General features: G+C 37.2%; 2 protein-coding genes across 4 annotated transcripts; one reads left to right on the top strand and one right to left on the bottom strand.

Moving 5' to 3' along the window:
- Window positions 1-10,643: 10,643 nt before the first annotated feature.
- LOC132054968 (L10-interacting MYB domain-containing protein-like) lies at window positions 10,644-15,837 on the top strand. Of its 2 annotated transcripts, none has more exons than XM_059446875.1 (3): window positions 10,644-10,799; window positions 14,504-14,864; window positions 14,940-15,837. In XM_059446875.1, exons 2-3 carry the CDS (start codon window positions 14,517-14,519, stop codon window positions 15,540-15,542), a joined length of 951 nt encoding a protein of 316 aa, XP_059302858.1. In that variant the 5' UTR covers window positions 10,644-10,799; window positions 14,504-14,516; the 3' UTR covers window positions 15,543-15,837. The 2 variants fall into 2 exon arrangements, with proteins under 2 accessions (XP_059302858.1, XP_059302860.1); XM_059446877.1 differs by having other exon boundaries at window positions 10,652-10,799; window positions 14,538-14,864.
- Window positions 15,838-16,210: 373 nt separating this feature from the next.
- Window positions 16,211-20,075, bottom strand: LOC132054943 (mechanosensitive ion channel protein 6-like). 2 transcript variants are annotated; one of them, XM_059446873.1, is made up of 5 exons: window positions 18,424-20,039; window positions 17,840-17,963; window positions 17,429-17,722; window positions 17,130-17,332; window positions 16,211-16,921 (listed from the first exon to the last, which is right to left on the bottom strand). In XM_059446873.1, the coding sequence occupies exons 1-5, from the start codon at window positions 19,464-19,466 to the stop codon at window positions 16,639-16,641; spliced, it is 1,947 nt and encodes a 648-aa protein (XP_059302856.1). In that variant the 5' UTR covers window positions 19,467-20,039; the 3' UTR covers window positions 16,211-16,638. The 2 variants fall into 2 exon arrangements, with proteins under 2 accessions (XP_059302856.1, XP_059302857.1); XM_059446874.1 differs by having other exon boundaries at window positions 16,765-16,921; window positions 17,273-17,332; window positions 18,424-20,075.
- Window positions 20,076-25,617: the final 5,542 nt, after the last annotated feature.

Genomic DNA, 25,617 nt, shown 5'->3' with positions numbered 1-25,617 from the left:
AATAGGCAATTATAATGCTACCCTTAATGAAGTGAAGGCCTTGATTGGCTAGTCTTCTTAGTGTAGTCTTCAATTCAAGGATTGGCCTTCAATGGAAAAACACGTCCCTTCTTGCATAGATGGCCCTCTAATCAACCTTGCATGCATGGACTTCTTACAAGCATAACCTGTTACACCTCAAAAATTTTGGGTTGTTGTACTATGGATAGACTAATGCAAGCTTAAGGTGAACATGAGGTCCCTACAAGTAGGAAAGGATACCTAATAATTCTAATTAAGATTCCAAAGACATTTGAGGCAAAAGAAGAAAGCTCGTCGGAGAAAGTTAAGGTAGAGTCTTGTTTGGGAGAATATCACATCGTTTGAGTTAAGACTTGCTTAGCATCACTTTAAGGAAGAGATATAAAGCCCTTGGATGGTTAATGAAGTATTATATAAGTTCCAAGAAGGTTTCATAAGGATTGGAGGTCAAACGAATCAACGAGAGAAATTCGGGAAAAAGTGGGTTATACGACCACTTATACGGTCCGTATAACTTTATACGGTCTGTATAAGGGTCTGTATAATAGTTCCAGAGAAATTCAGTCCCTGGTAGAATTATACGGTCACTTATACGGACCATATAAAATTATACGGACCGTATAAGTGTCCATATAACTCAATCGGTCAGATTTTCCCCCACTTATAAATACATGACCCAAGTTCTTATTTCTCATTTCCCACATTCTCCACAACTCTTGGAAGCTCTAGAACATTCTCCATGTCATATTAACACAAACCCAAGGGAAAGCAAAAATTAACTAGCAAGAACCAAGGGAATCAAGTGTGGAGAAGCTCTCTAGGGTTTGTAGAGTTCAAGATTTCTTTGAGTATTGAAGTTGGAGTTCCATTCAAGTGAGATACTTTGATCTAAATTTCATCCCTACATAATAAAAGGTGAGTTTTACATCTGTTTCATGTTATTAAGAGTAGTTGGTTGTGGAATAACTTGAATGAAAGAAGGAAGAAGGATATAAAGCTCAAGCATGGATTTAATGATATTGTTGAATAGTAACTTGACTTGAGTCATAGTTCTTGGTATGCCATGAGTATAATTTTGTTGTGGATGATATTAATGATGTTGAGGAAGTATTATATGTAGATGAATATGGTATTATATTGTAGCTATGGTTATGAATGACTTTGAAAGGGAGTTTTGAAGATTGAACAATGTTTAACTTGAAGAAGTTTATTGATTATGGCATTATGGGTGTTGCTATTGATGTTGGGAGATGTGTAATTTATGGAGAAAGTTGTTGAAACAAAGAAAATGCTGCCCAATTTTCGTTAGCACTTAATCGCTTAGTCTAGCCTTAAGCGTGTTTTGAATGATCTAATTTTAGTACGAATTTTCTTGAATGTAGAATCGTGAGCTTGGAAGGAGAGCGTCTAATTGATAAAGTTAAGGAGACGTAAATGTATGTTAAGGCTAGTCCCCTTTCTTTCAAAGGCATGACTCCTATATTACGATTTCCTACATACTTCTATGACCTTCTTACATTCCAAAAGTTGAGAGTTAAAGATTCTTAAGAACTTCTTATAAGAAAAGAGATGAGATGTTTTCTATGATGATTCTGATGATGACGATTTTAATCCTAGAAGTTCCAAAGCTTATGGTTGCAAAGATGTTGTGAGATAATTGAGCTTATCCTATGATTTTCTTGATTTCACTCATTGTTATGCTCTCACCTTATGTTACTTGTTCCTTCGAGGTGAGATGTAGCGATGATGATTATTCCATAAGGTAATCGGAGGTCACCGACCTTACGTCACTCCGATATGATTGTAGCTTTAATTGGGCTCACAGGCATGCTTATTTATATATATGATTATATCAGGCCTAGTTGGCCGGGCAGACACCACTACGCTGGGCGTAAGTAGGCCGCTTATGGATGATGATAGTTACATCGGGCCTAATTGGCCAGGCAGTCACCACTAGTTGGCGGCATGAGATGACTATCTATCACACCCCAACCTTGGTAAGGCGTGACTGGCACCCGGCATCTTACGAAAATCGAGCGAACCAACTTATAACTCGCATCCTCTATGTCTTAAACGGCAAAATAAGACCAAGGGGCTAAATACAAATATAATATCATGCATTAGTGTGTGTGTGTATATATATATATATATATATATAATAGGCCCATGAATCCGATATAACAACTGGCAAGACATAGCTAAGCGGTATACAAGACACTGTCTGCAAAACCTCTAGGAGCATGACTGAAGTATACAAGTCAGGACAGGGCCCCCGACATACCCTTAACACGAGTACATATACGACCGTAACTCGGCAATTCTCCAGGAAGAAGTGGAGCCCACCAATCAAAATTGGTACCTGAAAGCAGCCTACTGGGGAAGATCCTTCTCTCGTCTGTCCACACCTGCGGGCATGAACGCAGCGTCCACAAGAAGGGACGTCAGTACGAATAATGTACCGAGTATGTAAGGCGAAAATGTAACATCATAAATATACGTAAACTGCAGAAAGGAAAGATAAGCATCAACTTGGCACTTCTGACTTACTAATGAGAATCCAGTACACATGTCTCTTTATGCTCTCATATCCTTAACTCCATCTATGCATAATACTGTGATCTTGACCTATATATTATCCTGGTGCTATCTGCCCAACTGATCAGTGGTAATTGCCCGACCGGCCGTAGCACGGTGGTAACTGCCCGTCTGGTTATTGCCCGACGATAGAGCGCAATCGCCCGACCGACCGGTGGTAATCGCCAACCGGCCGTAGCTCGGTGGTAATAATCGCCCAACCAGCCATAGCATGGTGGTAAATACATAATGCCCTTGTTCGTAGACCAAATGGTAAATACATACCCGCTCAACCCGACTTAGCCCTTTATGGTAACATCTGCCCGACTGGTCGTAGACCAGTGGTAACTATAATCAACATCATGATCAAACCTCTACGAGTAACCTCTATTCACTTCTCATGGCCGACACTTATTCGCTAATGTCCACATAATCACATAAGACTGGTAACACATCTCTAGCCACAACATATAGATACATGTGTTGCAAAACGTGCAGCCCGATCCAGTCTCTCATATAGAATCCCTTACCTAAGTACACATTTCTCATCTCATTGGATTATTCTTATGGAACCGCCATCATGAACACATCTCACCTTGAAGGAACAACTATTATAAGGTGAGATCAACAATAATGAATGAAATCAAGAAAATCATGAAGTAAGCTCAATAATCTCATAATAGTATCAAATCCATAAGCTTTGGAATTTCTAGAATTAAAATCATTATCATCATGTTCATCATAGAAAACATCTCATCTTTAGTATCATAAGAAGCTTGTAAGAATCATGAACTTCTAATTTTTGGAATTAAGAAGGTTATGGAAAATATGTATGGAATCATAACATAGGAATCATGTCTTTTGAAAGAAAGGGACTAGCCTTAACATACCTAGAATCCTTCTCCTTGACCTTCCCACTTAGCTCCTGACTTGTAATCTACATATAAAACCGTTCATACTATTATTAGGCTCACCATCATACACTTGTCTTAAGCCTTTAATTAAAATCCCTTTCGAATCTGTCAAAATTCAGGCAGCATCTCCCCTGTTTATATGTCTAACCCAAAACCACAATACCAACAAAACAATAATAATAGCAATACTAATATCAACAACATCATCATTACTACCAAAATATTCCATAAAACATCCCACACGATATTTTTCAATATACAACAACAATACACACTTCCTTTCTTCCCGATCAAGGAGCATAATCTCATCAACACACCAACAACATTAAATACCATCCATATACACGTAAATCAACCCAAGAACGTGGCCATAACATGCTCAAAACAGTCCATAAACACAACAACTACAACACAACACTTTATGACCTTTCCTCCATAACTATTTTCACTTTTAAGACTTGTTAAGCCTTCAAATCAACTCAACATAAGAGATAGGATGAAGAACATGCCTTATACTTGAATAACTCTAGCCACACCAACTTTTTTCAAGACCAAACTCACCACAATATCAAGTAGAAGCAAGAACAATCACCTTTCATAGACTAGTTTGGTGTAATCTTGTTAAATTCTTGATTTAATGGGCTATAAATGTTTGGGGGATGTGTTGCGAAGTTTCTAGGAATCATGGGAGTGTAAAATGCTAAAAAAAATGGGGTTGATGGGGGTTTTTATACCCTTCATAGGTCGGTTCCACCGACTTTTTGAAGTGGGACCTGTGGGAGCCATTTGGCAGCTTGGAGTCTTTATCTTAAAATGGTCATAACTCCCTACTCCGATGTCATTTTGACGAGCGGTTTGTTGCGTTGGAAACTAACTCGACGGACTTCATTTTATGCTTTTGCTTTGCTTCAAAACTTCTTATATACTAAAAGATATTCTTTCTCAAAGTTGGACCAAAAATTGCCCCTCATATTTTCCATAAAATCCAAGGTCTCAATAGCTTATTTCTTTAACTCTATTTGGTCGTGAGACTTTCCGGTACTCCTCATATATCACTTTATCCATAAGTATACCTGATAATTATACCATTCCTTAAACCCGAAAGACGACTCATCTTGATCATAATTCCACGTACTTGATCATAATTCCACGTACTTTTACTTAAACTTAGCGAACATTCATCTGGAAGTACGGGGTGTAACACTATCCCAGACGCGGGATACCCGGAAGCAGGCTAGTGATGATATATGACTCATACAACTTACTTATATGTATATATATATATATATATGTGTGTGTGTGTGTGTGTGTGTATGTGTGTGTGTGTGTGTATGTTATGATGTGGTTTTAAAAGTAAAAGTTAGCATGCATAGTATCCGCATATGTGCAGGTTATCTCTTTATCTCGTGCTCCTTATCTCTTTATTATGTCATTATTCATGCCTTACATACTCAGTACTGATATCCCTTCTTTTGTGGATGATGCGTTCATGCCCGTAAGTAGACAGGGAGACGGTCCAGATCCCTAGGAGCATTATCAGCAGATACATAGGAACACTCCACTTCTCCAAAGCTCCCGTTTATTGGTATATTCTTTTGTGTTTATATTTGGAGCATGGCGGGGTCCTGTCCCGTCCTTATGATTTCAATACTCTAGTTAGAGGCTCGTAGATACATATGTAGGTAGTAGATATCTTATGATCTCTTTAGTGTACGTTTTGTATATTATCTTGTAGCCTCGTGGGCTTGTACAGATATGTATATTATGAGGAGTAGTTAAATATCGTTTCATGGTAAGCTTTGTTGAGGATTGTGTTTATCTAAGTTGAATATGATGATGAGCATGATGAGTGGTGCTCGGTAGGTTAGCTCCGGGTACCCGTCATGGCCCTCTAGCTGGGTCATGACATAACCCTCCTTGCGCAAAGTAGCCACTTGCACTAATAGCCCTTTGCGCAAATAGCTCTCCAAGATATCTTCCAAGTCTTGCGGGCAACGACCTCGAGCTCTAAATCTCCCAAATCTTGTAGGATTCCACCTCTATAAAGCTTGCAGAGACTTGGCCCTCATCATGGATCCTTATCAAGTGTGTAGTGTGGAAATACACACTTAAGGCCTTTTGAAACGCTCCAAATATGGTGAATAAGCTCTAATGAAGATCATAGACTCCAAGTTGAGTTCCACCACGAATCATAGGCTCTATAAATGCACTCGAGCCGATGAGAATCATATCAATAGCTTAGATCTCCCCCAAATGATTTCTTATACAAAAACCATAAGCATTCCTACTACGATTGCCTCTTGATGCACCATCAGTGTTACAAATAACCCACCCAGCTGGTGGGAATTTCCAAATCACTTTTCTAACTTTCAGCTTAAGCTTACACTTGTCCAACCTTTAAATCATCTCTACCCACCTATTTTGTATTTATGCAATGGATGGATTTCTGAATTGCACCAATCTCTGAATTGTTTCATATATTTGAAAAATACATCTACCCAAAAACCTATTTTCTCCATGTTTTATAGCATTCCTCATCTTCTATACCTCCCACACAATTACAGTAGAAACCACTTGATAAATTGGTTTAAGTCTATCTGTGACAAGTGCTTGCCACAATTTATCATGATTTGCTATAATTGTAGTTCTTCAATATTAATATCTACAAAAGAAGAAAAATAGGACCAAGTCCTGTTAACAGAATATGATGTGACAAATAAATGATGGATTGTCTCCTCCATAAGATTTGACCAACGCCAACATTTAGATACTATATTAAACTTCATCCTCCTAGTTCATCATCCAAAGACAACTTGTACTTCCAACAATCCATATGAAGAAGGATATTTTGATGGGCAAGCTTTAATCCGCATGTACTTATACACTTTCTGCTTCTGCCATCTGAATCTCAAATATTCCCAAGCAGGCTTGTTACACCTTGGAAAACTTCACGTCGTTTGCATTGTAAGTAAACTAACATAAGCCCAGAGTGGACATGAAGCCTTACAAAGTTAAGGAAGATATCTAACGATTTTAAGTATGTACCTTAAGGTTTCAGAGTTAAATAAATCGGCGGAAGCAAGTTCGTTGAAGGTTAGAATTTGTGTCATGTTTTTGAAGGATTTTGCATCATTCGTGCTATACATTGTTTAGAATTAGCTTGAGAGGGAGTTATAGGTCTTATTATATGGTTTATGAGAGGTTGCATAAGTTTTAGGAAGTTATCATAAGGATTGGAGGACAAACGAATCGAAAAGAACGCATTTTCGCGAAAAGTGAGGATTTTGGGCAGTTTGCGATTGCAAGTTGAGCTTGTTGTGCAGCAAACTGGTGGCAAACTCCCATATTTCAGGCAGATGACTGCCCAAAACCACCCCAAGGTGTGGAAGAGAGTTGTGACCGCAAGTTACAACTTGCTGGGTCGTATCTTTGCCGCAAGTAGAGACTGAGGAGCAGTTTTAAACACTTTTTAAGCCCCAAAAAGGTCCTATTTATATACTTTCCACACTTGTCTCTCTACATTATAAGAGTATTCTTGAAGGTTCTCTATCATTCCAAAACATTCCATACCATCACAAGAGAAGATCAAACTCCAAAACCCTAAGCTAATTTATGGAAAATGATTGTTCTTGGATCTACCTAATGTTGTGATGATTCTGTCTTGGAAGAAGTTGAGTGAGGTGAAGTTCTTCTAGTATAAGGTATGTTCCTAATCTTATTTCTTATGACTTAGTTTATTTGAAGGCTTAGCAAGTCTTTAAAAAAGAAGAGAATCATAGTAGAGAAGTCACCAGGTATTAAGTTGAAGTTGATGGCTATGGGTTGATTTTGAAAGGGAGTTTTCGATTGATTTAAGTTTATTTTGAATATAATTTCTTGAATATGGTATTGTTGGCATTTTTATTATTGTTTGGGAGTTGTTTAAGATTTTGGTGGAAGTAGATGAAATAGGGGAAATGCTGCCCAATTTTCGCTAGCTCACTAATTACTCTAGTTTGACCTTATGAGAGTTTTCAAGGCTTAACTCTAGTATGTATCATCTTGAATGTAGATTTATAAGCTTGGGAGTATAAGAGTTAAGTAGTTAAGGAGACGACAAGGTATGTAAGGCTATCCCTCTCTTTCTTATGGCATGATCTCATTGATACAACCCATACGAATGATTCCCATATTGACTCCATTCCTAGAAATGCTAGAAGCTTATGTTCTTGATTCTCTTATGATATTATTGATCCTTGTCTCATGATTATTGATTGTTGATCTTATTTATTGGTATTGATCTCATCTTACGATTATTGTTCCTTCAACGTGAGATATGTTCATGATGATAGTTCCATAGTGACAATCGGAGGTTTACCGACCTTACGTCACTCCGCTAGAATTATAGCTTTTATTTGGGCTCTCATGCATGCTTTATATATATGTACGTATTTTCTCATACAGAGCAGCGCTATAGTCGGCCGGGCAAGTACATAGATGTGCACACCACTGCAGTAGGCAGATTATGATATTAACCCGGACGAGGGATGTCCCGGTCGCGGGATGCCCCGGTCGCAGGATGATGGTGATATTATGATAACACCGAGCCTATATGGGCAGGTACGGTAATATATAAATATGTATGAAAATGTTTTTTTATTTTTAAAAAAATGAGCATGCATGGCATCTGCCTTAAGGAGCATTCAGAGGTACAGGTTGATCTCCTTTATCTTATGTTATCTTTATACTTTCATTATGTTGTTACTATATGCCTTACATACTCGGTACATTATTCGTACTGATGTCCTTTTGTTTGCGGACACTGCGTTCATGCCCACAGGTAGATAGGGAGACGGACCCCGGACCCTAGGTCAGCTTGATCAACGATTGTACGGGGAGCAGGCTCCAAAACACATTCGAGAGGCTAGCGGTTCAGCTGGTACTATTCTTTTGTGTATATATATGGGTATGGCAGGGTCTTGTTCCGTCCTTATGATGTTATGCATTCCATGTAGAGGCTTGTAGACAGATGTGTACAGTTAGATATTCTATGACCTTTTCAGTGCACATTTTGTTATATCATTTTGGTAGCCTTGTCGGCTTGTATATATATGGGCATAGTTTGATGGCGAATATATATATAAGTGCACATACCTCTTGGACTCGTGTCCCTTACAAATTGTGATATCTATGAGGTAGCTTTACGACCCACTTAGATATGATTATGAGATGTATGTCATGAGGTGCTCCTAGGTTAGCTCAGGGTGCCTGTCATGACCCTCCAGTTGGGTCATGACAAGGCTTCACTGTAAACTCCGCCCCAGTCTCCAAAAGCCACCAAGGCTTGTCCATTTCTTCATCACGCTTAGGAAGTTAACAAGAAAGTTAGTAGCAAACATTACAGGGAATAAATATCAATACAGAGCTGAAAAATATATAACAACTCGACTTGGGATTTCTAGCCCAAATTTAACTACTACTAGGATCTACTGCACTGACATCGCTGGGCTGCAAGCCCAACCTCCTATTTATGTTCATCTGACAGGGGGTTGGATTTGATGAGAAAAAACTATGTTGGGCTTAGCCCAACACCAAATGCAAGAGATTGAAGTCCGTGTGGACCTGGTTCATGCATACAAGAAAAGGAAAGAGAAAGGATCAATGAAAAGGGAATAAACTATCGTTAAGCCAACACTCAAATAGCATTCTATAAGTCCTAGTTCGTGCATTAAATATTAAAGTAAATCACTGATTTTGAAAGCTTAAACTCATGTATCAATTTCAGACAAACAGATAACTCTCTTCAGTCTGTTAAGGAAGGGGGAAGAGTTTCATAATGAAACTCAAGTAAGATTCAATGGTGATAGCTAACTGATGCTGATAGTTTTAAATTAACATTCAAAACTCCAGATTTAATTTCCCAAAAAATTCAAAAAAAAAAAAAAGTCAAATAAACTAAAACAGATTTATTCACGCTTTGAAGTTAAATGCTTTCAAAAACTTAACCAAACTAAAGTTTAAACAGAACATACAATGAATTAAAGGGACAAAACTAAGTAAGATAAACAAAATAAGTTGTTCCCCAATATCTAAATAAAGAATGAGTTAGTCAGTCATAGTGTTAGCAAATCTTCTAAAGCACAACTGCATTTTAAATACCAAACGAAGCACTAATTTGAAAAAGTAATAAAACCCAAAAATTCAAAAGACAGCAAAAGGAATTGTCAAAACAATAGTCGAAAGAAGAAGATGAAGAATAGATCACATACACTAAAGTGCTGATGATAAGTTCTTTCAACATCTTTTTTTTTTTTTTTTTTTAAATGTCTAGCAATAGGAGAAAGAAAAAAAAAGAAAAAAAAGATCACATACACTGAATTATTGGTGACGAGTTCTTCCAACATCTTTCTTCAAAATGCCAAAATATAAAACAACACAAACACTCAACCATTAGCATTGATCTGAAAAATACCCCATAAAAATTGAATCTTGAACAAACGTTATCTATTCTCATTTAGATATCGATAAAATTCTTTTTCCTAATATAATAGAAAAAATTAATAATCTTAATCTTTTCCAAATTGAAATAGGGTAAGCATTTGATAATATAATCCTTAGTTTTAAAGTTAAAATAAAAAAAGGTCAACAATAATTTCATCAACGATATTTTAAAGATATTTTGTGATTTGAAGCAATGTAATATATTCGTGTTTTATGGTATTAAGATTGTTGTAACTTTAAAAGGGATTATATTAGCAAATGCTTATCCGGCTTCAATTCGGAAAAGATTAAGAAACAAAATATTTCCTATTTTACTAGGAAAAATAATTTTATTGTTATCTAAATGAAAATTAATGATGGGGTTTATATATATATATATATATATATATATATATATATATATATATATATATATATATATATATATATATATATATATTGTCAGATAAAGAAGTATATGGTGTTATTCTATTTTAATTGATCAAACCATATTAAGACCAAAAAAATATTACTTCCCACTTTTTTATTAGTTAAACACATTTAAAAAAAATATATGTTTATTAGGAAATGATACTTTTGACCCAATTAAGTAATAATAAGGGCATTGTTGAACCAAAGTATTAAGAGAGGATATTTTTATTCAATTTGACATAGTTTAAGGGTATTTTTAATCTTTTGTGTATAGAATAAATGAAAATATAATGTTTGTGTTTTGTTGTGTACAAATACAATAGAGTGAGAATTTCGGGCGTGAGGGTTAGGGCGACGAGGAGCGTCGCTTTGCCGTGGCCGATAAATCCATTATCAGCGGTAACTTTTTCCTTTTGATTACACAACAGCTTCCACTAAGCATATCTTTTGTTTTTTCCTCAAGTTTATACCTCTTTAGTCTTTTCACTTTTTTTTTTCTATATCTTATGCTACATTTCCATTTAATTGCTGTCAATACAGTGAATTTATATGTCCGGTTCACCTGGTTGATTGGTTGATCGTAGTTCTAACTATTACTGTAGATTCTTACTACTAATGTTTTGTTTTGATGTTCCATGGAAGTGATTTATACATTTTGCACAAAGTGAAAGCAAAATTCCTTGTCTACTAAAAGGAATTGAGAGTGGTGGGTGGGTGGGTGGTGTAGAGGTGGGTAAGCGTTGGGGTGAATATGAGGTGCGTTCAAACTTCAAAGGGTGGCGGTGGCACATGTTGATTTTTTCTGTTAGCGGGACGACAAAATTTGCTTTTGTCATTCATAGGGGAAAAATTCTGGTGTCACAGACCATTGTTACATGCATAGACTGTTCGTGTTCTTCCTCACTTCTTATCTTTTTACTTGCTTCCCATCATTGTTTTTAGTTGTATGGAGAATGACTCTCAAAATGCACATAATATTAAAGATATAGAACAGTTTCTTGAATCTGGGAAGAAGAAGTCTCCATTTGGTTTCAATTGGTTTGACATACACACCTCGGTGCATTCAGAGGTAGAGGTAGGCAGTAGAAGAACTGGGGGAGGTGATTAGACAGGACATGACACAGCTTCGGCTTACTACGGACATGACCCTAGATAGGAAGGTATTGAGGCCGAGGATTAAGGTATAAGTTTAGTAGGTAGCCAAGTGTGTTGCTTTTTAGGTGGGAGAGGCCGGGGTCTAAGTTAGTAATTGAGTAGTTTCTTATTCTTCATTGTGTATTACTATCTGTCTATGTTACTCGGACTCTTCATTTGCGGTGTTGCACCGGTGTCGACACGACATGGGTGTGGGTGTGGGTGTGGGATCCGTACCCGATCTGGTCAACCGATTTTGGATACTTTGACCAAAATCGACGTAGAAATTCTGGACATATTCAATGATTTCTTTAATCAAAACTAAAGCTAAGGTGAAATTGAAGAAAATGGAATACCTTGTATTTAAAAATTTCTATGTCACTCTGTTTCCTTTTATCTCCTTTTGGGATTCTCCCCTTTGATCAATATTTTTTCCTCAAGTTTTCCACATAATATTCCATAATTTATATTTAATAACTCTATTTTTAGATATTTGATTTTTTTTAGCCGAATCCCCGCACCCGTATCCATAACTGGATTCGTATCCCCGAATCTTAAAATTTAGATCATGAAGGATCCGCACCCGTATCGGACACCCGCACCCGAGTCCGTGTAACTTAGCTATCTGTTTAAGTTGCGCGGACTCTTCGTTTTTTATGCCGCACCTGTCTCGACATGGGACCGGTGCGGGTGCGGGTGCGGGGATACATCTCGGATACGGTCAACCAACTTCGGATACGTTGACCAGAGTCCATGGACAAATTTGAGGGGAAAATTGAGATTTTGATTTCTCAAAATGAAAGATGAAACAGATTTAAGACATGGGAAATGACATGCCTTCAATATTATAGTCCTTTTGTCTCATATTCGTCGCTTTATGTTTCAGGCCGAACAGAGAAAAATCAAGAATTCAAGGGGTCGTGTTCTTTATAGCTCTATTTTTATGATTTTAAATTTTCTTAGCCAAATCCCTGCACCCGTATCCATACCTGGATCCACACCCTGAATTTAAAAATTTAGATTTTGCCGAATCCGACACTCGGATCCGTACTTGTACCGCGGATACCATCACCCGAGCCCGAGCAACTTAGCTATCTGTTGCTTCATTTACTTTGTATCTTGCTATTTTGCTATCATATTCTTTTTCTTTCAACCCTGCTTCGAATTCTTTTTCTTTTGAGACGAGAGTCAATTGGAAACGGTCTTGCTACCCCACAAAGGTAGGGGTAAGGTCTTCTTACATCCTACCCTCCCCAAATCCCACTTGTGGAATTACACTGGGTATGTTGTTGTTGGTGCATGCAGATGTAGTTTCATGTATAAATTAACTTATATGAACTTTCAACTCACTCCGTGTCATTATTCTCATATAAGGATTTTCATGACCACTTTTAATTTCCATATCATAAAAATCCTTATTATTGCTGTTTACTGTTAGGGGATACCATGGTTCAGGATCTTTCTGCTGTCAGTTTTCACATAAGAATTAGATATCTCCAATGTTACGTTGCGAGGATTAATCAATTGGACTGGACGGTGATTTGTATACAGTGAGAGAACGCCTTTTGTAGTTGAGTTCCTTTTGAGATGAGTAGGCAGTACCACTAGAACAGAGGTGCAACATGGCAATCCTGCTCTTTAACTAGAATTTTCTTTTGATTACATTGTGGCCCAAATGGATATGATAAGCACACTCATTAATGTGCAAATAGAAGACTTGTGTTTTAGTGCTTCCAGAATAAGTCGAACTACTTCTTTCCTTTTGCATTTGAATATTTGATTCAGTCTTCAGATCATTTTCTAGGAAATGATCCTGAAACAATTATGAAGTTGCTTTTATTGTTTCCGGACTTCTGAATAAGGAAAAATAAGAGTGCTTTCCCTTGCCAAACGAGCCTAAGGAAACTAAAGTGCCAAATGAGCTATAAAGGTGGTCTCAAACTAGAATGGAACGAGGTGAAAAACTACATGAAGATCCTTGATATGAGTAATTGCAGTTGATTATGAACCAGCATTGGACCTGTTATTGACTTCTTCCTTCCAGCATATCCTAGTTTTTGTTTTTTTTTCAAATTCTGTTCATTCAGTCCCCGTCAATATTAAAGACATCTTTCGTTGTGGGTGACGTAGGTATTGTTGTTGCGGCCAGTAAGATCTACTAAAATGTGTTTACTTCTTTTTAGTTAGTTTGGATGATGAAGTTTTATTCAATATACATATCGGTCTAGTTGTTGATTTGTATGTTATTCTGCAAGTTTGAAATTTAACCCTTTTGAATTGGATGTTGGCCTGGGCGTTTAGCCGAGCTAGCCAAACCCAACCGAGCCAGAGCTCAACCGAGCTTTTAACAAAACCTAATCGAGCTGAGCCTGAGCTCGAGCCAAGCCTGAATAGGCTTTTTAATGTTTAGTTTCACGTTGTGCTACATCAATAGGAAAAAATTAAATCATAATAAATTGATTGATTAAAATAAGCATTACGCTTAAATTGGTGATTGCATTCAAGTGTGATTGAAAAATGTACATTATTAGTTAAGATTAGAACTCAAATGATGTTAACTTAATATTAAAATGTAGAATAGAGCTTTTGGAAAAAAAAATAATTAAAAATAAAGCAACTATAAATTCAAAAAATTTGGACAATATTAAATTTCTTTAATTCCTTTCATTTAAATTTTAAATGTTAATTACATTTTGTGCCACCGATATGAGCTGAGCCTGCTCTACCAAGCTCGAGCTTCAATCCAGTTTATCCGAGCCAAGCCAAAGTTTGACCGAAACTGAGCTGAGCTAAAATACAGGCTAGGCGAGCCCTGAGCCGGCTTGGCTCGTTGCCCAGGCAATTGATATGATACTTGACATTACTGTGGTACACATGCAAAGCATAATTTGCCTTACTGTTGCATATATTCCATACCTAATGGTTGTAGCTTTATCCGAGGAATTTGTTTATATGTTGGTTATTAATAGGTTCCCACTTAAAATGCTGTCCATGACACTACAGATGGATTCCGAAGCTAATGAAATGCAACAGAAACAAGAACGCTTGAGAACAAGATGGACACCCTCCCTGGACATGGTTTTTGCTGACCTTGTTGTTGAGCAGATTAAGCTGGGGAACCGGCCGAACAATGTCTTTGATAAGAAAACTTGGAATTATATACGTGATGAATTTAATAGACAGACAAATCTTCATTTCAATAACAACCAACTAAGAAAGCACCTTGATGTGTTGCGCACTCGTTACTACAACCTTAAATCTGCTTCTGATCAAAATGATGCTTTGGATGAATCTTGCTACATTGGTTTTGACCTATGGGAAGACATTGGGGTATTTCTCAGTCTCTCCTCTTCTATATATGCTAGTATTTTCAATTAATTTTCCTAACAGATTCATGGAAAACAGGCTCAGCCTAAGCCTGAATCAAGCAAAACCAAGGAGTGCCCTATCTATGAGCAGCTGTGCACAATATTTGCTGACTCGGGTGCTGATGGGAAGTACGCCCAATCAAGTCACTATGCAGGGCTGGACAAATCTGCCGGGATAGATACCTCATTTAAAGAAAATGGCAACTTGGCTTCTGTAAATCCTTCATCATCAACACCTTTACACAGTGCTTCTACTTCACAACAAACTGCAAGGACTGTAGCTGGTAAAAAGAGAAAGTGTCCATCAGAGATGGTTCCTGCTGCAGGCCAGAACTGCGAGGATAAAGAGATAATTGATGCTATGGCAGAAGCGATGCGGGAGATGATTGCTGCTTCAAAGTTTCAGACAGTTGCAATGCCTCAAGTTGATGGAAGCTTTACAGTCCGTAAATGTATCAAAGCTTTGGATGAGATAGAAGGCGTTCCGGACAATCTTTACTATGCAGCTTTGGATTTATTCGACAATCCCAGTCTAAGGGAGATGTTCATTTGTCTTAACAGCAGCAGGATACGGCTGACATGGTTGCAGGGGAAATGTGCTAATCTTGCTTCATTGTTCCCCCCCGGTTTACAAGTTTAGTGGTAGATACCCATTTTATATAATGAAAATTTTATTGGAAAATGGATATATAAGTTCCTATGGCCTGCTTGTAGTTGCCAGCATGGGACAGGTAAATACATTATAGTTAGGTAGCAGCATACATTTGGAGTTGTGTCAAGGGATTGGTGGTACTGGCTACGGAAACTAAGGCTTTACATGTTCGTAATGCCACTGGGCAGATTAGGCATTCCATTTTCTCTTGCAAAGAATGTTTTGAATGGAAGCTTTTTGTACTTATCAATGATATGTTGCCAACTACATCTCATTTGGATCATACGAAGGGGACATGTTTTAAACTTCTACTGTTTGTAACAAAGATCTAATTCTTCTCAATTTTGTCCTCGTTGTTATGGCAGTGGTATTGCAAACATTCCTCATTAAGAAAGTAAACTGTAGGAAACTCATTTTAGAATGTCTTATCTGATCAACGCCTTAAGGGTAATAAAGGTTCATGCTCATAAATGATTTTGCCTGCGCCGGGGAAGAAGAGAGTAGCAGATGCAGAAATCAGAAAATTGCAATAGAAGCTTGAAGCATAAAATGTGTAAAGACACGTGGACAGTGTTATGCTTGGCGAATTACCTAGAAGTCATGTAAGGAATAAGGATATGGAGTGTATAGAGAAAATGACGATCACACCTTGCTACTAAAACCCAACCAAGATGACTGACAGAAGAAAGCCATATTACTCCATTTCTTTCTACCTTGGTGCAATGATCACATTTGAATGCTTATGTTAATTTGTAACTACAATACTCATTAATCAACACGCAAATTATGTTCTATAAAGTAGTGTCAAAAGAAGTTTAGCATTTCCTGCAGATCATTGTCTAATACTTCTTTTTCCCATTATGAATTTTAATTATTACAGAGAAGTAGGGCCACTAGAAAGCATTTGTATGAGTTCATGAATAACCAGAAGCATCCCCGGTTATATCTTATTTAGAAACAGGCATTACTGCTACTTATCATCTTCTTCCTTGTGAAAAGTTTCATGCTTTAAACAGTGTCCCGCCTTATACAATTGCAGGAGTGTGCACCATAGGGACATTTTAACTTTGTATTATGGTGCATGTCAACAAGTACTCCAATTTGAAGTAAACATGTCTGATGTTGTCCCAGGCAGGCTTCGGACGTTAACTTCAAGAGGCAGCATCCGATATTCGATATTTAGCTCCCGGAAAATATTGATCATTCCATCAATCAATGAGGATCTTCTAGTCCATCTCTGCACCATGTCTTGATAGTTCATTTTGTGCCGTGGCCAAACTGTCATTATTAATCTGTTCATATCTTGTACATCCTTTACAACAATTACTGGCTTAGAGTACCAATACTTATGCTCACTCTCTATATACCTGTTTCATAAAACAGTAGCCAAAGAAACAATGAGTCAGATACCATATTGCTCAGTCCTTCAGCCAATGGGTTTACAGCTTTATATACGTGCCAATTTTATATCTAAACGCAGTGGATTCTGTCAAACCGCTACATCTAGTCTAGATCCACCACTGCCTTGAAGCTACAGAGACAGTAGCAAAACACATATGAACTTTATCCACATACCTCTTTATCTTTTCCTTCATAGCGTCAATCTTTTCCCAGGGAGTAGAAATATGCAGAGAGAATTCAATTTGATCAACCATATCATCACTACGGTTATAGTTACCTATGGCTTTTGTAGCTAGAATGTAGTTAGGATATGTAACCTTTTGAAAGTCGTATCTCTCGAATACAGTTGTTAGAATATTCACCTCCTCCACAACCATCTGTATTTAGACAAAATAATCAAGGAGGTAAGCTAGGTATAAATTTAGATCTCAAATGTACACAAAATGATGTGAGGCAATAAAGATGACGCTTGCCTGCACTCCATCTACTTCACAACGATCACCCACGTCAAATGGGTGCATTATAAACAGAAATATGATCGCCTCAAATACTGTCCTGCAGGTGTTTCCAAAGATGAATCCCATCACGAGCAGCTGGGAGCTCACAAGCACGAGAAGATGACCTATTTGAATCTCAAATAGGAAAAGCCAGAGGATCAATATGAGCAGGGTCACAAGAACGTTCATCAAACGATGGAGTTCCTCCACTGCAGTTTTTGCATCATTTAGAGACAATAGAATATATCTCCTTTCCTTGAAAGCCTCAACCTTAAAATGGAAAGCATCGAGGATCAATCCAACAACTCTAATGTAAAACTAATAGGGAGATTCTGGTTGAGTAAAATGATATTTTTTTTTCATTTGCTTCAGAAAACTAGAACTCACCATCCAGTTGATGAAAGATTGTTGATTGATACTTGCTTCTTCTTCTATTCCTTCAAAGAGATCAATGCTCTTCAAGGCTTTTTCTTGTGCCACAAAGCATTTTAGATCGTCCAGTCGAATACTCCTTTTTGGCATGGAAAGTTCAGTGAGAAAAACAAGATGAAGTCTTAACAGCTAAACATAAATTTTACCATAGAAGGAGCACATTAAGAGCCTGGACAATTTGCAGCCCTATCTGGTTCAAGTAAGCATTTTTCTTACTCATTTATTTATCTTTCGTACATGTCTCTCACTGCATATGTTCTAAGACAAAGTAAATGTATATTTACATGCACAATTATTCGTCATCACCACTGTGTCTTACTTCATGTTCAATTAAGATGGTGGACCATGGACGGAGGAGGGGCCACAGAAGGCTTGCTCCGGTTTACACCATCAGGATTGAAAGGTATGTTGGAGTACAAAAAGCTTAAGCATTCTAGTACTTGTGTAAAACGTTAATCCGTGTATCCAGGTCTAGTTAACAACCTAGGAAGAGAGATATGCATGCATGTAGATATGTAATCATACAAATTTAAACTTACTCAGATCCCTTAGCGACTTTCTTGAATATCTTCCGAGCTAGCTTTTTGGCATAGCTACAAGATGATTCCTCATCCTCTTCATCACTTAAATCAGGTAAGTCTTCGTCCATAGTTGAAAGAGTGGGGATGAGCCTTCCTTGAACTAGCCTCTTAACACTCTTCTTTCCCAAGTTAGACATATAGCTCCTACTCCATTCATGTAAACAATTACTTGACTGTTTCTTCTTTCTTGCAAATCCCCAGGGGAAGTAACTAGTAGTCTTGGCCTTTTCAGACACACTACTATTTCCACCTATTAGGGAGTCGGATAGGCTTTTTATCACATACTGCTTGATGAGATAGTCTGTGATTCTTTTAAAAAACTTCTTATTGTGAAAGGATGAAGCAAGGATCTTAACAATAATTACCTTGATGAACCAGATCAAGGAAGCCACCAAGATGCAGAGCAGACTTTTCGTTAGATATCGTAATACTTTGCTTTCCCTCTCGTAAACCATCTTCTCCACTACCAAGAAATGCCAAGCAATCACAATTAGAACTACCCACATGCAATTCTGAAAAGCCTTTTTGAGTCCATACACAAAGTAAAGAACCCTCAGCTTCTGTAAAAAACCACGTTCGATACAGAAAACTAAAACTCGTACTGCCCAACCGCAGAGTAAATGGCCAGATATGATCACTGATAAGAAGATTTCCCACTTCCACAATGGAAGATCCCATAGTGTTAGTTTTTCCAGTTTAGAAACTGAGAAGGTACAGGCTAATGCCACCAGATCCAACATGAGACTCACCAATTGCAAAACTGTCCACAAATTTAACTTGTTAGATATGGATTCCTCAACAATTTCTTCATGTATGAACCAGTCTTCATCTTTCACTTTGTTGCTAACTTCATCCCACACTGTGTCTTCAAGCCTGGACTTCTTACGTTTAACGAGCAGCTGTGAGTTTCGTCGAGAAGTCCCTTTCCTACTGACCTCTAACATATCTGCACCAATTTCAACAACCATTTCATCGACGCTTGCACCAGCTGGCTCTTTCATTTCAAATATGGAAACGAGTGAGCGTTCATATGTGCTTTAAAATGCAGTACTGAAAAAGAATCTCATCAGGTGACCTGAAAGGCATCTTTTGACCTAAAACACCTGGAATAAAGAACCGCCACTTAAAGGAATTCTTTCTTCTTTTTTCCCCTAAAACGTCATGAGTGAAATGGAAATTTATTTTTGAACAGATACTTGTCTTGATGACGTTCATATCCATTTTCATCGAACGTCAGTGGTTGCCTGGGATGCAGACTTGCAGTTGCTAAAGAATAGAACCAGGCAGAAGAAATATCATCAGATTCTGCAGCTAGAAATCTCTGTCTTGGGTCTTGTGGTGTGAATAGGAATTTATGCAAGGTATGTCCCACATTGGAGAAAAGATAAGAATTTGTTGGGTTTATATAAAAAGACACTTTTACGCTAACTTAAAGGTAGAGTTGGGAAGAAGCAAGCCCTCGCGCTGTTGTCATTGTCGGCTTCAAATCAATAATTTTTTTTTTATTTTTTTTATGTGTAACTTTTTCATAAAGGAAATCATTATATGAACCTATAATAACTTTAATTCACGAATCCGAACTTGTTTAGTCATATCTTGAACTTTGGTCAACTCTTAATTTTTTAAACTTCAAGTTTTAGTTATAACGTTCTGAAGCGCACTCGAGAACCCGTGCCACCCTTACCCGCAAGTCATAAAACACCCCATGAACCTACCAGAAATCTCAAAATAGAGAAGAAGGGGTCCTAACAGTCAAAACGACCTAACGGGTCGTTGCATTGTTTTGTTGTCTCAATTACGTCCAGAAATCAAGAATAAATAAAGAAAAGATAATATTTAGTACACTAGAGTTACTGTTGAAGATGATACTAAAAAAAAAGGATGGTGCATATATTCACAATTCCCATCTCACTTATGTGGAGTGAGGTGCGGAGAGAATATATGTTGATTCCACCAGATAAACATCATAGATTCTATCCCAGTTCAACGATCATTTTTTCTCTAACTATAGCTTTCAGGTGATTCTACATGCCTAACTACGGAAGAATTATATGCTAAAAGTCGAGGATATTATTTTAGAAATCTAAAGAAGTTGGAAAAATAACACGAGAAAAACATGAGTGAATTAATAATAAAATCAACAAATCCAACAGCAAACCATCAAGAATTGGGATTGCGGGTATTTATAGCTTAAACATGTATCCTGAAAAGGGTAGATATATATTCAAGTTAGCAGGTGTTGGACATGTACTAACTTAAAATCTTTATCCAAACCATATAAGTTACTTACCTTTGGCATAAATTACATGAAAAATTTAAAGATTTTTTTTTCAAGTCGCGGGTGGCCCATGTGGACCGACCCGTTTAGACGAGATAGAGGTGAGAGAAGTTACAAAAGGATAAGGGAAGTTACCACATATGGTTAATAAAAGCAGTTTATATGAAAACCACTACTCCCTCTTTTATCCGGATGAAACGAACGTTTTCTTTCTCCGTCTGTGAACTATAGATAAGCAGGGGTAGTTGATTCACTGTTTTGTTCTTAGGATTGATCAAGCCAAAAAAAAATTAAATTACTTCACAACATCTTTATCAGAAAAAGTAATTCAACACAATTTGTAACTAATGAATTAATGTTGAAAAACGATGAAAGTATACAAACAAGGATACACTCAGTCATGCATGCTTGGTGTTATTGTTTAGTTTGTTTTCCAAGACGTTCAAGAGACTATATGCAGAAGATTGAATAAACAAGATACAACCTGTAGTTAGCATGACATGCAACTTTAAAAAAAAAAAAATTGCTTATAATATTTTGCCACTTGGAACACTTCTATTGATTATGTACCATTGGTGTTTGTTCTTTCAAACAGAGGAATAATGCCCGCATTGCACGACTCAAGAGTTCTTTTACATGGCTACAGAAAAAGGTAAACTTGCACAACAGGGTTTAGAGTAGAACCTTGAATGTTGTTAAAGAAAATAAAGCTGCACTGGCAGAGGATTTCTTTACTATATTATCACGTTGTGTTCGGTACATACAAAAAAATTTATCCTAAACACATTTGTATATAATCTAGACAAATATTATGAGAGGTTGGGATGGTGGGGATTGATGCTACGGGGGCGAGAGTGAAGATGAGGTGTGTTGGAGGTTGGGGAGGACATGTGGAATGCCTCTTGTGGAACTTGTTTTCCCTACTTCCACTAATAAAGTCATTTCTCATCTTTAATTCCCGCCGAGATAAAACGGATGGTTAATGGAAAAACCAATTCAGAAAAAACAGATGGTCAACCAAACCATCCAATCGAATAAAAAAGAGGTACAAAGTGAATAGCATTAATAGGTAATTGGCTACATCAATGCAAAATTCTAGGCTTGCCCAAATAGTACATTCTTCACCATGTAAATGAAGGGAGCACATATGTAGGATAGGCATTGTTTTTCAAGGCAAGAGCGTGTACAGAATTATCATCTGCGACCTCTCCAAATTTGTTAAGTCCAAGTTCAGTAGCATGGATTCCACCAGTAATAAATGCTGATGCAATTCCAGCTGCATTTGCACCTTTGATATCATGGTGGAGGGAGTCCCCTATGGCAACACAATCGGAGGCATCCGCAGCAGCCATTTCCATAGCTGAATTGTATATTATCTGCAACAAGGAGTCATAAGAATGTTCAATGATGTTCAGAAGAAGATTTTCATTGTGACATTAAAGATCAGACAGCCAAATGATCATATACATCAGCATAAGAACTGCTTTCATGTTATTCCACCAATTCAAGGAAAATCAGGTTAAGATCATAGGACCTTATTAAAAAGAATGATCAATTTTAAGATCATAGATTGACAAGATGAAGAACCATAAATCTTACAGCCACCACCAGTAAATAGGTTCACAAGAAATGACAATTTGTAAAACCTTAGAAACAAAGAAGAAATGCAACTTGATGAACTGGTCTTATATTGCTTTCATTTTCCTACGTCTTGCGCTCATTTCCTTTACTAAAAAAGTTTTTCTATGAATTCTCTCACTCGATTTCTAAACTTATAGAACAGATAAACACAGCAAGTATCTTAGAAGAAAATAGGAAAGCATATATTGGTCACAGTTCACCTTATCAGGTTTACCCATCCATTTTACTTCACCGCCAAGTTTTTCATATGTGGCTGCCAATGTTCCTGAAAATAAATCCAAGAGAAGGATCTCAGTCTTGAATCTAGAGTTGGAGAAAGACAAGGTACAAGGTGGCAGGCCATAATGTATTTAAAAGAAATGCATGAAATCAGTCGGTGTTAGAGTTAGCGGAACATTAAGAAACAAGCTAACAGTTTAATAGAAAAACTGAATGCTAACATCAATTTTGAATGCCTTTTGTTATCAAGACATGTGCCCTCTAGTATAAAGTAACTCAACCGTCTAAAGCATGATCCTTACCAGGCATAACACGCAGAGCCCTAGCTTCAACAGTTACAAAATCAGGATTTGCTACTACCATGGGAATTTTCTTAGCAGCACACTGCTCCAGTATCTTCCCAAGGTCATCAAGATTCATGGGAAGTGCAGCACCAGATGAAAGCCCCAAGGCTTCAGTTCCGTGAGCCAAAATAAAATCGGCTTCCTGAACCTTTTCTACAACTTCTAGTCCGAGACCCTAAAGTAAAAAGAGGAGTGCCACTTAGTTGAAAAAGACAACATTCAAACAGGAGAGAGCGATGTAAAACTCTTCAACCTCTTGGATATTATTCTAAGGAACTCACAAAGCTTTATATACCTGAAGAGATATAGCACCCCTGTCACTCCAAGTCATGTGGATACATGATCTTCCTAGGGAGGCAAACCAAGCATCATCTCTCCTGCCCATAATCAAATGTAAAGAAACACAATCACTTACATAGATGGGAAAAACATACCTTGTAAATTTCACATTCCAAAATCTTAGTTGTTTGAAGTTATATTTATAAAGATCAACAGAAAGCAAAGAGATTCTCGTAAAAGATATCTACATGCAGCAGATATGCTATTAAAAAACTCCCAAAATGATGATCAATAGAAAGTAAAGAAATTATCACACAGAAATTTACAGGCAGGCGTCTTATGCTACTGAATAAATCCCAAATTGAATCAGTTGTCCAGTATCTACTTAAAAGTAAGAATATGGTAACCTTTGAAGATACTGATGTGTTAATTCCCCACTGGTGATGGCACCAATAAAGAGTGATGGATCAAATCCAAGGCTCCTCAATTTTTCCAGGGTTATAGATGCTCTTCTCGATGAATTACTAATGATTACCATCTTTGCACCAGAAGTTGCCAACTTTTCCACTGCTTAACATCATCAGTTACCCACTAAGGAAAAACTAAAACGGTAAGGAACAACTGAAAGTATATATAGACAAGATTACCAAAATTTCAAATGTTAAAACGTACATGTCGAAATGGCACCAGGATAAGGTTGTTTCCCATCATGAAGCACGCCAAACTGATCCAGAAACCATGCCTGAAGACAAGTTACAGTAGAATCTTTAGAAAGATACAATGAAAGAGTTCTTGAACTGCTCAATTACAACATTAAAACCTTAGAAATGTGCAGATGCATCTCATGTATAACACGATTAAAGACCAACCACCTTACTTGCAGCTCCAATGAGCATCTCTACAACCCAATATCCTCTGTTCATCTCATTTAGAGGAAATACAGTAAAAACATTTAAGTAGTACAATTATTTAACTGATACTGCAGTATGTCATGTGTTTGGTATAGACTAAAATATTTTCGTTGATGATTAATCAAAATGCTTCTAAATAAAAACATTTTATAGAAAACCAGGGAAAATGACTTACGTCATTGACTTTTTAGCTATTGATTTTCAATCAAAATATTAACATTATTAGCAACCTTCAATACTCAAATATCACCAAGAAACCACCCTTGTCCCCAAATCTCTACATCCTACTATTAGTATAAGTAGGCGTTAGTGTACTTACGAGGTCCCTATATGTATAGAGGATTGGACCTCTTTTCTTGAGAACCATATTTTGATGTAGGTTCTCTTCTTTGGTATATGGCTTGTATACGGAGTTTCTCCAATTGTCAATAAAATTATTTACCTTATCAAAAAAAAAGTATAAGTAGGCATTTGGCCATAGAAACCAAATACTTTTTCACTTTATTTGGAATTTTTGAAGTTGGAGTTGTGTTTGGTTATAGTTTTTGCAACTAATATTTGGTTGTTTGAATGTACTTTTTCTAATAAACATGAAATATGATTTATGCCCCCTATGATAAGACCAGTGTTGTGAAAGGCGAGAGGCGTGGCGAGGCGTGGCGAGGCCGCCTTTTAGGTCTGTGGCGAGCTCACCTTCAAAAGGCGAGCAAAAGGCGCTAATGGCGCCGAGGCGAGGCGCCACTTGTGGTGAGGCGACAGTGGGTATTTAAAAAAAAAAAAAAAGCAATTAAAAGTTGAAGACTTAAATGAAAACAACGGCTAGGGTTTTTTTTTGCCTCTCTTCTCCTTCAAGCTTTTCAGGTACGCTCTCTTTCTCCTTCTTCTTCTTCTTCAGTTCTTCTTTCTTCCTCCTCTGTTTTCTTCTTCTGCTTCTTCTTCTGTTCTTCTTTTTTTTTTTTTTCCGGCGACTCCTCTGTTTCCGGCGACTTCTGCAATTTTTTTTTTCCTCCTTCTATTCTCTTCTTCTTTTTCTCCTCTGTTTTTTTCTTTTTCTATTTTCTCCTCTGTTTTTTTTTTCTCAACTGCCAGTAAGGCAGTGACTGTATTTTCTCCTCTGTTTTTTCTGTTCAATAATTATTGAGTCATTGACTCATTCAAGTTCTAAACTTTTAGAATCTACTATCTACTTTTAATTTTTTGAATTGAAATATTTGCTAATATGTTATTGCTAGTGAGATTTGATTATTTATATATGCAATTAAATATTTTAATTTTTTATTATTTATTGGCGCCGCACTTCAAAAAAGGCGAGCGCCTGCTCGTCTCTCGCCTTAAGGCGAGGCAGGCCCTTGTCTCCTTTTGTCGCCGCGCGCCGTCCAAAACACTGGATAAGACAGAAGTGGTGGCACTGTGACTGTAGATGTAGAAGTAACTGTAGATTCCTCAAAGGTCGGTGTAGGTAAAACCTGAGGTATAGGTA

This window comes from Lycium ferocissimum, chromosome 1, assembly GCF_029784015.1.
Source record: "Lycium ferocissimum isolate CSIRO_LF1 chromosome 1, AGI_CSIRO_Lferr_CH_V1, whole genome shotgun sequence".
Lineage (NCBI taxonomy): Eukaryota > Viridiplantae > Streptophyta > Magnoliopsida > Solanales > Solanaceae > Lycium > Lycium ferocissimum.
Note: the sequence above shows the minus strand (reverse complement) of the source record. Positions and strands in the feature narration are given on the sequence as shown.

Coding starts and splice junctions, on each gene's coding strand:
- LOC132054968 (XM_059446875.1), top strand. CDS start 14,517: ATGCTGTCCATGACACTACAGATGGATTCCGAAGCTAATGAAATGCAA. Junction 14,865..14,939: donor ACCTATGGGAAGACATTGGG/GTATTTCTCAGT, acceptor CATGGAAAACAG/GCTCAGCCTAAGCCTGAATC.
- LOC132054943 (XM_059446873.1), bottom strand. CDS start 19,466: ATGAAAGAGCCAGCTGGTGCAAGCGTCGATGAAATGGTTGTTGAAATT. Junction 17,723..17,839: donor AATCTTTCATCAACTGGATG/GTGAGTTCTAGT, acceptor TTCCATTTTAAG/GTTGAGGCTTTCAAGGAAAG. Junction 17,333..17,428: donor GTGAAGTAGATGGAGTGCAG/GCAAGCGTCATC, acceptor GTCTAAATACAG/ATGGTTGTGGAGGAGGTGAA.